General features: G+C 38.7%; 1 protein-coding gene across 4 annotated transcripts in view; it reads right to left on the bottom strand.

Annotated features, from left to right (window-relative positions):
• Window positions 1–6: 6 nt before the first annotated feature.
• The window catches only part of si:ch211-257p13.3 (kinesin-like protein KIFC3), a 38,067-nt gene continuing 23,868 nt past the window's right edge, over window positions 7–14,205 (bottom strand). For 3 of the 4 annotated variants that reach the window (XM_022674344.2, XM_022674347.2, XM_022674346.2), the window contains 9 exons: window positions 13,522–13,652; window positions 12,795–12,906; window positions 11,165–11,346; window positions 9,939–10,043; window positions 9,693–9,823; window positions 9,474–9,594; window positions 7,134–7,263; window positions 6,144–6,373; window positions 7–3,557 (listed from right to left, as the gene is read on the bottom strand). In XM_022674344.2, the coding sequence (XP_022530065.1) occupies window positions 3,426–3,557; window positions 6,144–6,373; window positions 7,134–7,263; window positions 9,474–9,594; window positions 9,693–9,823; window positions 9,939–10,043; window positions 11,165–11,346; window positions 12,795–12,906; window positions 13,522–13,652 (1,274 nt within the window). In that variant the 3' untranslated portion in view covers window positions 7–3,425. The remainder of the gene's footprint in view (window positions 3,558–6,143; window positions 6,374–7,133; window positions 7,264–9,473; window positions 9,595–9,692; window positions 9,824–9,938; window positions 10,044–11,164; window positions 11,347–12,794; window positions 12,907–13,521; window positions 13,653–14,205) is intronic. The other variant, XR_007439596.1, reaches the window with a different exon arrangement.

Below are 14,205 nucleotides of genomic sequence, written 5' to 3'. Positions count from 1 at the left end.
CGTGGATGAAATGTACCTGTTTTATTTGTCAAAGCATTGCTAGATACATGTGATTAGATAAAAAAGTAAGCAGAGCTAGCATTTCTTTTTTTTATTTCTTAGTTGTTACTGATACACAAGTAAACTGGAAAGTTCCAAATGGCAAATATTACAGCGAGTTTACAAACCTGTAAGAATGCAACAACTCTACTGTACCTAAATACTAATTTACAGCTTTAGAAACGAGCCTTGGCTGAATCTCTTTATTCGTAAACGTTCGTCCATCACAGATTTACTGAGTGTTTGTCGCCAGTGTTGGGATGATCTGAATACAGTGGTCAGTAAGGAGTACATGTTTTCACTTTCCGTTCAGTATTGCACACTTTCTCGGATTCTCGGATAGAACTAGCAACACTTCTTTAACACAAGAATAAATAAATACATATTAACCTACATATTCATCTACTAACAGAGAACCTCAATAAGTCAATAAGCACATTCACAACCCAGTTTAGAAACAAAGACACGCCTTCTTTTGGTTAAAATATTCTTATTCTACTTCTAGTTAAGCTCAAATTAAAGTGCATTTTTATTTCCTACAGTTATCAAAAAGGGCTAATAGATCATATCTCTTAATATGTAACACCTCAAGGACTAATTATGCCAATGCCAGACTGAGTATATACTACACCTCCATTAGCCTCCACAAACACTGTATATGTATATAATAGCAAATTCTTGTACCTGATTACATAAAATGCATGGGAAAAAAAATAATATGCATGGAGTTTTTATTTTCCTTGCTTAATTTTGAAGATATGTTTACTGTGGAAATTAGGTTGGCTGCTTGTTTTAGAATAATAATACTAAAAGAAGTAATAGAAATGCTATGTTCTAAGCACTTTTCAAATAAAGTCACACTGTTTGACAAGACGTAGCAATGTAGTCTGATCTTTTAGTAAGCTCCTCCCCCTCAGTTACTGATGGTACAAGCTTTCAGGCAGACTGTAGAACCCCTCAATCCTTAACCCCCTCCCAATCACTCGGTGTGGGCGATGATGCTAATGCACACAGGCGTCTGTTAGCTGATGTTACAGAATCAGCAGTTAGCACTCTCCTTCAAGCGTGTTGAGCCCCAGTGGGTGGGGATGTTAGTCTTTATCCTTCCAGCTCTGGTAGCATTGTGCGATTTGAGAGTTCTAGATATTTAACCCTTTCAGACCCTGCATCCATTACAATAAACATCATGTATTTTCTTGTTTTTGTTGCACATAACACTAATTGAGAGCTGTTTTTAATCATAATAGACTATAAATGAGCCAAAGATAAAGTTCATAAGCCAATGAAACAGTAGATTAACCCAAAGAGGCAAATTAGTTGTATGTAATTATGTAATTTCATGAGATTTCATTTTATTGTTTAGAGATGGCTTGTGACCAAAATTTCAATATCAAATCTAAAATAAAAAGGTTAGATAGACGTCCTTTAGTTAATCAAATTTAGGGTTAATATAGATTTTATATTATAATTTTAGAGTCTTCCTTTGTGTGCATTGCAGAAAGAAAACAGTATTATTTTTATTATCATTATTCATATTTTTCAACTCTGGTACATAATTTAGGTCTGAAAGGGTTAAGGGACAAAATGCTAAACTGTGAAAAGACCTGGGAAAAGCATCCAGGCTAATGTCCCATTTATACTACATGACTGGTTGTGCTGTAATTGCGTCTTTGAGTCTTTCACCTCAGTAGAAGTAATGCTAGCGTCTTTACCACCTTTACCACCTTACCGCCAAAAGAGGAAAATATACAGGTAAGATTTCTTAGCCTTTTTTTAGTAATATTAAAGAAATACAGGAGTTGTCATTTTAGTGTGGGAGGTTTCATAGCTAAATTGGACCAGCCTGGTGACCAATCTTCATTAATTACCTGGTTAAGGGACAAAAATGTCCCTTAAGGGACATTAAGGGTTAAGGGACAAAAATGTCCTAAACTGTGAAACGACCTGGGAAAAGCAACCAGGCTAATGTCCCATTTATACTACATGACTGGTTGTGCTGTAATTGCGTCTTTGAGTCTTTCACCTCAGTAGAAGTAATGCTAGCGTCTTTACCACCTTTACCACCTTACCGCCAAAAGAGGAAAATATACAGGTAAGTTTTCTTAGCCTTTTTTTTAGTAATATTAAAGAAATACAGGAGTTGTCATTTTAGTGTGGGTGGTTTCATGGCTAAATTGGACCAGCCTGGTGACCAATCTTCATTAATTACCCTGGTATCCGTGGTAATGTCAGCATATCACCAAGAGGGATGAACCACATCCAACAGGATTAACTGTGGACGCTGTAAGAGGAAGCTGTCTGAAAGGGAGGTTTGGGTGCTAACCCGGATTGTATCCTAAAAACATAAAACCACGACTAAACCCCAAATCACGGCAGAATTCAATGTGCACCTCAACTCTCCTGTTTCCACCAGAACTGTCCGTCACCACAATAAATTATTGTGCTCTAAAACCAGGTGTTTCAGTTTCATTGTCCAACCCCTGTATGTTGTAATTTCTAATTTGAGTTTTTACCTTTAGAGTTTAGCTCTATTCACCCCCATTTCTACTGTAGGTTTGCAGTCATTTTTTGGCATATAATAGGGATACATGAAATGGGCAGAACCTGCATAAAAATGGATTTGGCCATGCAGATGATCCATTGATTGGTTTCTCTCTGTGTGATCCCATTGGGTGTAGGTAGTTGCTGCTCTTGACTCTTGCCTCACAAACCTGCTAGATGTTTATCAGCAGCTTAAAAAGATGTGGTGGAACTTCATGTGTCCCTGAATTCAGTTAAAGGTGTCCAGACGTGGATGGTACCCTGACATTGTGCAGCCTGTATTTAGGGGAGGATGTGTTCCTCAGAGACAGGTCAGTCGTGTGAAAAAGCTTAGTTAGATCTGTTATGGTACATAACACAATTACACACTTTCCTCCATCATCTCAGTAAAAACAAGACATTGGCACAAGACTGAAATGGTATTACTGCTAGTTTGAACGCAAATGTGCAACATTTCACCATGGATTCCCAGCTGAGGAAGTGATGACTGCTTTGGAAACCTTAAAAGTGCAGATACTGTGGCTACAGAAGACAAACTGATGTTATCTTTAGTGAAGTCAGAAGGGTGCTCTCTCGAATCTGTGCATATAAGAACATCCCTCCAGCAGGACAGTGAGGTAACGGGGTCCAGGTATGTCTCAGATGTGCAGGAGAGCTGTCGCTGTGGATGGTATTTAGCTGGTGCTTTCAAAAAATCACCCAAATGCTTTTTCTTTATCCCTAAAAACAGATGGAGTAGCCCTTAATACAGGAGAGAAACCCTGGCGGAGAGTTCTTTCAGACCGTCCGAGGTTTCTCTTTAGGGTAGAAATGCTGCTGGATCGGTACAAGGTAAAGCACACAGTTTAGTTAACAGCGTCTCCGTGGCCTCCGCTCTCTATTTTGCGTGCGGCAGGACCCAGCTCCACTTTACAAACACGCTGTGCAAACTTCAGCGAGCAGAGAGTCTCTCCAACGTTTCTCTCCAAAGAAGAAATCTGAAAAGAGAGAGGGAAAAAAAAGAATAGACTCAAGCTTTTTACTCAAGTAAAACTGTAAAAGTATTGATTTTTAAATCTACTTAAAGTATAAAAGTAAAAGTAATGAAAGGTGAAAAAAAGCCATCAAGGACAAAAGCTTAGGCCGAGCCACAGAGTCATATAGTGCACTACCCCCCCTCCCCTCCCAAAAACCCATTTTGACTATAATGTTCTATTAAAATGCTAATGTTGATAAATATGGGATGCACTAGGCTTTTCTCTGTTTCAGCTGCATATATGCTGATTGTAAATGAATGTATTTTAGTAGAATGTAAATATATTTAATTTAAAGATTAGTTGGACATGTGTCTGGAGTTTTCTTGAGTCTCTGCACGGATCATCTTAATACTAGACTACATACGTCTGCTATGTTCTTGCTGAAGTGTGTGTTGGGGGGGGGGGGGCGTGAGGGTTGGTGGCGGGACATGTGCAGGTGTGATGGATCAAGGTATAAACCAATGAATGGTCTGAATGGTATATGTTTATACCTCTCTACATCCAATCACAATCAGATTCATCTGATTTCTCTGGATGGAGAAATTTATCTGGATGGGGGTGTTATTGAATAATAAGAAGCCGGAATAAAAAAACAAGCTGAAATGAAAAAGGAGTAATGAGGCTATTTTTGAAATATAAGGAGAAGAAAGTTCAGATAATTGTGTAAAAAAAGTAGAAATATAAAGTCAGCCGAAAAATAATTACTCCAGTAAGTATAAAGTATAGATACCGTATTTTTCAGCCTATAAGGCGCACTGAATTATAAGGCACATTATAAGGTCTGAAAGGGTTAAGGGACAAAATGCTAAACTGTGAAAAGACCTGGGAAAAGCACCCAGGCTAATGTCCCGTTCTTACTACATGACTGGTTGTGCTCTAATCGCGAGTCTTTAAGTTTAGTAGAAGTAATGCTAGCGTCTTTACCACCTTTACCGGCTTACCGGCAAAAGAGGAAAATATACAGGTAAGATTTCTTGGCCTTTTTTTGGAAATATTAAAGAAATACAGGGGTTGTCATTTTAGAGTGGGAGGTTTCACGGCTAAATTGGACCAGCCTGGTGACCAATCTTCATTAATTACCCTGGTATCCGGGGTAATGACAGCATACCACCAAGAAGGACGAAGCACATCCAACAGGATTAACTGTGGATGCTGTAAGAGAAAGCTGTCTGAAAGGGATGTTCGGGTGCTAACCCGGATTGTATCCAAAAAAACATAAGACCACGGCTGCTCAAATCACAGCAATGTACCTCATGTATTCTGTATTCAGTGCACCTCAACTCTCCTGTTTCCACCAGAACTGTCCGTCACCACAATAAATTATTGTGCTCTAAAACCAGATGTTTCAGTTTCATTGTCCAACCCTGTATGTTGTAATTTCTAATTTGAGTTTTTACCTTTAGAGTTTAGCTCTATTCACCCCCATTTCTACTGTAGGTCTGCAGTCATTTTTTGATATAATGTGAAAAAACGAAATGGGCAGAACCTGCATAAAATGGATTTGGCCATGCAGAAGATACAGTGGCTCTTTCTTAGTTAGATAAGTTAGAGATAATTGTGTGAAAATGAAAGAAGTAGAAATAAAAAGTCAGCTGAAAAATAATGACTCCAGTAAGTATAAAGTATAGATACCATATTTTTTAGACTATAAGGCGCGCTGAATTATAAGGCACATTATGCAACACTAGTCAGGATATCTACATCGAAGTGAGCAAGGGTGTCCCCATGGTCCCCTTCTAATAGGGAAGCTGGGGGAAGCACCTGAGTAAACAAAAAAAAATATTTTATATTCAAACGAGTGCTAGATGTTAATCTACACAGATTTCTCTTCTGAAAACTTAGCCAGTCGCGGTTAGCAGCCTAGCCAGTCGCAGTTAGCAGCCTAGCCAGCTACGGTTAGCAGCGCTATCCAGGCCCAGTTAGCTGTGTTAACCGTACCTGGTTAACAGCAATTTCCAGCCCCAGTTAGCAGCACTACCCTGCTGGTGTTTGTAGCGCTAACTCCCTTATAGTCTGTAATTTAGTGGAGTGGCTTTACTGCTCCTTACAACCTGACTGGTAGAATTAATACATAAGGTGCACTGGATTATAAGGCACACTGACTACTTTTGGGAATATTAAAAGGAATTAAGGTGCACTTTATAATGAGAAAAAAATAGTAACCAACATTTCTGCTTAAGTAAGTTAACAAAGTGTATGTATAATAACAGAATAATATACTCCATTGGTCCAGTAGTCAATATTTTCACAACTGTGTTAAATTTGGGCCTTTTTTCTGGATCATGCATCAGTTGGTTTTAGCCTCAGTTTCGATCCTTTGTTTTTGCTGCTGCACATTTAGAAACCTCAAGGAGATCTGAACAGACACTATTCTCAGATCTACAGGAATTAGAAGTGTTTCCAGATTATCATAGTAACTCAGAGCAGTGTGGATTTACAGTATTCTACAGTGGAACCTAACGTAATATCTGTGGTTCTAGTGCTTTAACTGCGTTTGGTTTAGGTACAGTGAAGAGGCAGTATTCTGGGTGCATGATTATGCTGTACCTGCACAACCATGGCGGTTTTGTTGCCCTTGCCCAGAGAGTCCTGCAGAAGGTAGGTTAGTCTTGAGTTCCTGAACGGGATGTGTGTCTGGCGTCCCCTCAGGGCCTGGATGACGTCTCCCAGAGCCAGCAGTGAGCGGTTAATGTTCTGGGCCTCTTTTAGACGCTCGCCCTCTGCTCCCGACTTCCACACGCGCTCCGAACCCGCCAGATCCACTAGGTTCAGCTTACCTACAACACAGAGGCATCGTAGAGTTACATTATCTCCACATTATTAGCTAGAGTTACATTATCTACCAAAAATAAGTATACCCCTCACAGTTCTGCAGATTTATTATTATATTATAGAATCTTTTCATGGGACCTGTGGGGCATCCTCAAGTATTTGATTTTCAGTTCTGTTATAAAATATTTGTAGAAATAAGTGAGGTTTACTCACTTTAGCAAGATCTTTCTTCAGTCAGAAGAGTTTGATGTTTTTAGTGCTATAAAACTTTTTTTTATTTTAAACAAAACTTTTCAATGTCAACAATAAATCATCTTTAGCTAGTACTTCCCACGCCCTTAGATTGAAAGGAAAAGGGGGGGGGGGGGGGGGGGGCTCAGAGGTTTTGGGCAGGAATTCGGGGCAGCTTCAATTGGTAGAATGAAGCTGAAGGCCCCCCAGGGGATGAGATACAGGAGAAAAGGAAAAGACGAAAGAAGGAGGAAGATGAGGAGGAGGTGGGTGTGAAGTTGTTAAACACGCAGGTAGAGAGGAAGTGAGGGTAATATATGGTGGATAATGGGTGTGGATCAATTCATAACTCCATTATATTACTATATAAACTCCATGCTAAATCATACTAAAATAAAGTACTTTAATTTTTAGAATACAACTAGATATTATTTATGAAAATAAAGCTGGAGACTGTGTGGTGTTTTATTGAGTAGAAAAAATATATATATATATATTTTATATCTGAATATGTGTTCAGACAGTGATGCTGACCGGAGGATTTGGAGCCGGTGGCGAGGTCCACTCCCTGTACAGTAACAGTGAGCAGGGCGTGGGAACGGGAGCTGTGCTGGTTCATCTGCGTCCCGAACGTTATCCTGTTTCTCCGAGCGGTGGCCAAAATCTGCACAAACACAAACAGTAACATTTATTACATTTATTAACATGTTTTCCTTTTATTTCTCATTACTGAGGACAACAACAATATTTCACAAGAAGATTAAAACACTAAAAAGGCTTTTCTTTATATTCTTTATATTTTTCTTTTATTAGTATTATTTTATGCTCTTTTTTCTGTCTCTTCTCCTCCCACAGTTTTCCAGCTAGAACCACACGACATCAGAAGCAGTTTTTGAGGCGATCATGGTCTAATCATTGTCTGATCATCCGGCAGCGAAAGTCAGATTTATTCTGCATTTTTCATTTTTTTTTTATTTATTTATTATTTTATTTGTGTTAATCTGTCCAAAAGTGTTCATATAGTAATGGTCCAGCACACATTTTGGTCGGTAAACTATTGCCAATCGCCCACTTTGGTACACATGTAGTATGCATGGAGCTGATGTATGTTCAAAAATCATCATCATTAATTCAGACTGAAACTTTATGCACAGCATCCTTTCTTTCTAATGCTCTCCAACACCGTCTGTGCATGGAGAAGCTTTTGGATAAACCAGTTTAAAGGAGAAATTCGGTGTGGGATGAACTTTTGGAACTGTGTTGAATTGTCCACCTCCATTTCCTCTCTCCATTCCTAAATAGAGCACTTTTAACTGATGCCTACAATGCTATTGATAGGGGCATAATATTGCCCATGCAAAAAAATCACTAATTTTACTTCATTTTTACACCATTAACAAGCTCAAAGTAGCTTGACTAAGCCACACAGATGCTTTTGGAGTTTTTTTTTTTGTGACTTTTACAATCAGATAATGGGCTAATGGGTTAGGCAGATTTTTAGCTTTTTATAAGTGTTTTGTTATTCATTCTTCATTCATAGCTTATCAAATCTTGTATCTTGTACTGCTCTTAATTCACATTATCATGCTGCTATAGCAAACTTGCACTTCATTGGACTTCATGTTGCTGCTACCTGTCTACTCTCCCTTTTTATTTTTGTGGGGTATTTATCTTTATCTGTTTTGTTCTATTCTATTTTTATTGCGTTCTTTATTTTGTTATCTTATTTTATCTATATATCTATTTTACCAACAGCTCTTGGGTGTAAACTGGATCGTGAGATCACAATTTTGTTCCACCTCATGTACCACATGTGATGCGAATGACAATAAAATCTCCTTCAATCCTTGAATTCTTTTCTAATTTTAAAAAATTACTGTTTTAGATAAAACTCCCTTTTTTGATGTGCTAAAAGCTCTTGATGTTGATGAGCCGGGCACATGCAGCTGTCCTGTACCATCTGGGTTTATTTTAATGTCCAGCTTTTCCACATCCTTACTCAGAAGGTAAACTGCAGTGTCAGTGGGCCAGGTAACCCACTTCTGCCTGTTGCCGACTGGTCTAGATATTAAACCTGCTAGATATTTGCCGTGTCTGGGACTCATTGGCGATCACTGGTGACCGTTCGGTAAACATTTTTCAGCAGTTCACACTACTGAAAGTTCACTAGAGAGCACCGAGCTATTGCAAAAAATCTCATTATAAAACTTTTCTTTTAGTATCATTAAAAATGTTGTGAATCTGTGCGTAATAAACTGTGTATAGCGTGCATTGCATTTTCGTAGCGCGATGGCTATATTTTTGCTTTTTTATATTGTACACTACTAATTCTAAGTGAACAAGGGTGTCACCATGTTTTCCTGTCAAAATCAGAGTATTGTTGCACACACAGGACTAATGTGATGCCATTATACACAACTGGGAGCCTTTGGATCCCATAGGCACAGTGCAGAAACGCCATGTCTCCAATAGGCGACGCAGGAAAAGACAAATACATTCCACACAAATAAATAAGCCCAGCGATTCGACAATACACATTATAGCACACATTATCAGCCATCAATATCAGGTTAAGAGTTGTTGTTATTAGTATAATAAAACCTTAAGTGTATATATTTTTCAGTTAATATAGGGTATTTTAAGCTGAATATAAGGTGGACTTTGGGGTTGGCAAAAAAAATAATAATTCTTAAAAAAAACATTTGCTTTTAAAGTCAAAACAAGTCCTGGACGTTAATCTACGCATATTTCTCTCCTGAAAATCGTTTACTTGGGTGAGTAAAGCTCTTACGTGTATTTACTGTAAGCTTCGATTTCTACAATTTTAACTGAAATGACTGAAAACAGTAGATTACTGTTTAATATAAAACCCACTTTTTTGATGTGCTGAAAGCTCTTGACCTCAATGACCCTGAGGCCGGGCACATGCAGCTGACCTGTCCCGTCTGGGTTTATTTTAATGTCCAGCTTCTCCCCGTCCTTACTCAGAAGGTCCCTGAGATTTGAAGAAGAAAAAGTTTTATTACATTTATATCGTCTTTATATTGAACCTCTCGTTGTGTCAGTGAGCTTTGTGAGAGAACATAAAGCTACCTGAGAACCTCGTTGTAAATTTCCACAGAGCTGACGGTGACCGTATACGTCCACATGTCCTTCCTCTCCTCGATCTCGTTGAAAAGGTGTTTGAGCGCTCTCTGGTTGATGCCCGGATTCTCTGTAGGACCCTGAATGGAGACAGAACGTGAATCAGCACTGTGTGAATAATAGATGTGAACAGATCGGGCAGTATTAAGGTTTTCATTAATGATGAGCCGTGTCCTGCACAGTTAGTCTAAGTACCTCCATGGTGTAGGTCTTCCCTGAGCCGGTCTGGCCATAAGCGAAGATACAGACGTGATACCCGTCTATACAGGACGTGATCAGCGGCTCGATCTCCTGAAACACCTGAAAATTTCAAAATGCAGAAAATCGGTTAATCCCCTGGAGCTCTGTTCTATACTGCTGTGTCAGTGGCCTATTTTTGCCTGGTTTACACTTCAGGACTCATCTGATACTTTACTGGAGTTAAATATTAGTTTTATAGATGACTTTTAACTTCTACTCTTAACATTTCCACACAATTATCTGAACTTTCTACTGCTTACATTTTAAAAATAGCCTTGTTGCTTCAATTTCATTTCAGCTTGTTTTTATTCCGGCTTCTCATAATAAAAAAAAACCCTATCCAGATAAATCCCTCCATCCAGACAGAGTGAATCTGATTGTGGTTGGATGCCCCAACACACCAGGAGAGTGAAGACTAACACATGCTTCCTCAGATACATGTGAAGTCAGGATACATGTGAAGTCAGCCACTGCTTCTTTTCGAGCTGCTGAGTAGCATCACAGCGCGCTCGGAGGAAAACGCAGCGGCTCGGTTCTGATACATCAGCTCACAGACGCGCTGTGCTGCAGGCATCACCCTAGGAGTGATGTGGGGAGAGAGCGCCATCTACCCAACCAGAGGGAGCAGGGCCAATTGTGCTCCCTTTGAGCGCCGGCAGCTTGATAGCAAAGCTGCATGAGTGGGGGTTCGAACCTGCGACCACCTGCTCATAGTGGCAGCGCTTTAGACCACTAGACTACTCTGCGCCCAACATTAACATTTTCATATAACATTATAGTCATTATGGATTTTAGAAAAATTTGTTTTGGGGAAGGGGGGAGCTATAGGATCCTGTGGTGCACCCTAAGCTTTTGTCCTCATACATTACGTTAACTTTTATACTTTAAGTAGTTTTGAAAGCAGTACTTTTACACTTTCACTTTAAGAGTAAAAGCTTGAGTATTTAAAGTATTTTAAACCCAAGTATCTATAGCTTTACCTGAGTAATTGAATTGATTTCAATATTCACAGCTTTGATGCTAGCATCTTTAACTTACTTCCTAAATCCATCCTAAAATAGTTAAATTCTTTACATTTTATTAATGCATCCCTAGTCTGGGTGAATCGAGTGAATCCTGGCTCAAAGATCCTTTACAGAAATGATAAGAACATGTGTTTGATATGTTATTGGATCTCTCACCTCCTCCTGAGTGGCCTGAGGGTGGAAGACTTTGTCCAGTTCAAATGTTTTTGCTTTCCCTTTACTCAGGACTGTGAGGGCTGATTCGTTATGAGGATCTGTCGTCACGGCGACCGTCTGGCCTTCCTCATGCTCGTCTTCCTTCAGCACTGGTTTCACACGGCACAGCACCCGGATATTACCTGGCGGGAGAGAGAGAGATATAATAAGTATTGTATTTTTCTCACTGTGAGGTGGATTATAAGGGGCACTATCAATAAACATCTATTATCTGGTCTATTTTCATACATAAAGTGCACTGGATTATAAGGCACATTATACGACACTAGTAAGGAAAAGGGGTGTTGCCATGTTTTCCTTCTAATTCAGCCACCCAGCGGCGAGACCTGTAAAGCTAAGCTAAGTAAACAAACTGTAATTCTTAGAAAACTATATATTTTAAAGTCAAACGAGCGCTGGATGTTAATCTACAAAGATTCCTCTCCTAAAAACTGTTTATTTGGGTGAGTAAAGTGTTTCCGTTTATTCACAGTAAGCTTAGATTTCCAGATTTGCACTAAGTTTGGGTGCAGCAGCATTAGCATTAGCGGTTAGCGGATAATTATACCCCACAGCACAACACTGAGGAACCCTGAGTGTTCTGGTAAGCCAGGGTGATATTAGCTAGTGGTTTGTTCTATGTAGCTTGTTTTAACATGGTAAACATGCAGACTACAGTCCAATATACTCACGTCTGAACAGCAAAAGAGCTAGCAGTTAGCACAGTTAGCGGCTAAAGCTAATACTGCTCCAATCTCAGTGCTGGAAACACTAAACTAAAACTCCTATATAAAGCTGTACTTCAGTGGAGTGGCTTTACTGCTCCTTACAACCTGACTGGTAAAAAAAATCATGTTAACACTTTAAAATAAGACTAGCTTAATAAAGGGTTTATAAATGGTTTACAATTAGTTTATTAATGGTTACTAATTAGGTTGTAAATGCCTTAAAAATCATTAATAATCAGTTATAACACATAAGTAGAAATGTACATAGACCTGTTGTTTGCCAAATAGTGAACCCACAGCCATCTATATTGTTGCCCTTTCTACGTATGTGTTATAACTGATTATTAATGATTTTTAAGGCATTTACAACCTAATTAGTAACCATTAATAAACTAATTGTAAACCATTTATAAACCCTTTATAAAGGTGGTCTTATTTTAAAGTGGTACCAAATTCATACATAAGGTGCACCGGATTATAAGGCATACTGACGATTTTTGAGAAAATGAAAATATAAATGCACCTTATACTGTGAAAAACATGATATATGATTATATGATATAAAATGAGCTTCTTTAATCTAATCTAGTTTCAATTAGTTTGGCTTAAAATACTATGTCTACATAGCAAGTAAGTCTTGCATTTCCTTACTAGACAATTAAATTGCACTATTTAATTGTAAATATAATTCAAATTAAACTACACTTGTAATTTGTTTCTCCATTTTTTAGGGTGTAGGGAAGGAAAATGCTCTGAACATGTGAGACAGGCAGATGTTTAGGACTGGTTGCCTGGTTTGGGTATGCTGGTGTTACAGGTGAGTTGTACAAAACACAGAACACACACTCATACTTTCACTTTACCTTTTAGCTCCACCAGCTGCTCGTGGTACTTCCTACGGAGAGCCACCTCCTTCCTGTATTTCTCCAGAAGATCCTTGTTGGCCTCTGACATTTCACTTATCGCTGCCGAAATCTGCACAAACCCCCAAAACAGAGGGACTTGGACTTGGCTTATCAAAAACATGAAATTTATTCTTCTTGAACCATTCTTTGTAGAATGGTGAATGTGTGCTTTGAGTCATTGTCATGATGCATGACCCACATTCTCTTGAGATTCACTTCATTGACAGATGCCCTGACATTTTCCTTTAGAATTCTCTTAATAAATTCAGAATGTTTTGTTCCATCAGTGAAGGCAAGCAGTTTTATCCCAGATGCAGCAAAACAGGTCCAAACCATAATACTACCAATACCATGTTTCACAGATAGGATAAGGTTGTTATGCTGGAATGCAATGTTTTCCTTTCTCCAAACATAACACTTTTAATTAAAACCAAAAAATTCAACTTTGGTCTCATTCATCCACAAAACATTCTTCCAATAGCCTTCTGGTCTGGTCATGTGATCTTAAGCAAACTACAGATGAGCAGCGAAGTCCTCAATGTTCTGCCATGCAAACCATTGTTGTCCGATGTTCTCCTGACTGGGGTTGGTGAGGCTCTCTCCACTTTCTGAGTAGGAAATCTGACCTGTAGCAGCGTTCCAGTTACAAATTCTATTATATAACTGAATAGCTGAATCCACTCACCTGTTTCTTGGCGTCTTTGATGGCTGATCCATAAAACTCTGAGAAGTTGCGGACCTGTGTCCTCAGGCTGGCGTAGTCCGTCTTCATGGAGCGCAGCGTCGGAGGAAGAGCATTCAGACGGTTCTGCAGGGCTGAGACACAGACACACACAGACACATACTTTAACCCTTGTGTGGTGTTCGGGTCTGTGGGACCCGTTTTCATTTTTCATCAAATGATACTAAATATTTTTTCTAACTCAAACTCATTGGCATTGGCTCATTTTTTGTGAGAAACATATAACAAAACACATTTTCGATAAACACACACTGTACACCCCCCCCCCCCCCAAACCATTTATATTACATACAGTATGTTTGGCCAAGGGCTAATAAACATTGCTTCATTTGTAAATTTGAAACTAAACAAATTTTCTACTCATATCTTGAGTTTAATTCATTTTCTTTTACATTTTATTAAAAAAACTAATTAAAAAAGTGTAGCACTTTTTGAAAGAAATGTAACATAAGAAAGGTAAAGGGCAAATTTTAACCATTTAGGTGAAGCAAGCATGTGTAAAGCTTAATTTTAACAAAAGTATGAACACCACACAAGGGTTAAGCTAGATAGATAGATAGATAGAGAGATAGAGAGATAGAGAGATAGATAGATAGATAGATAGATAGATAGAGAGATAGAGAGATA

This window comes from Astyanax mexicanus, chromosome 6, assembly GCF_023375975.1.
Source record: "Astyanax mexicanus isolate ESR-SI-001 chromosome 6, AstMex3_surface, whole genome shotgun sequence".
In the NCBI taxonomy this organism is placed as follows: domain Eukaryota; kingdom Metazoa; phylum Chordata; class Actinopteri; order Characiformes; family Acestrorhamphidae; genus Astyanax; species Astyanax mexicanus.
The sequence above is the reverse complement of the archived record's forward strand: the minus strand, read 5'-3'. Positions and strand labels throughout refer to the sequence as shown.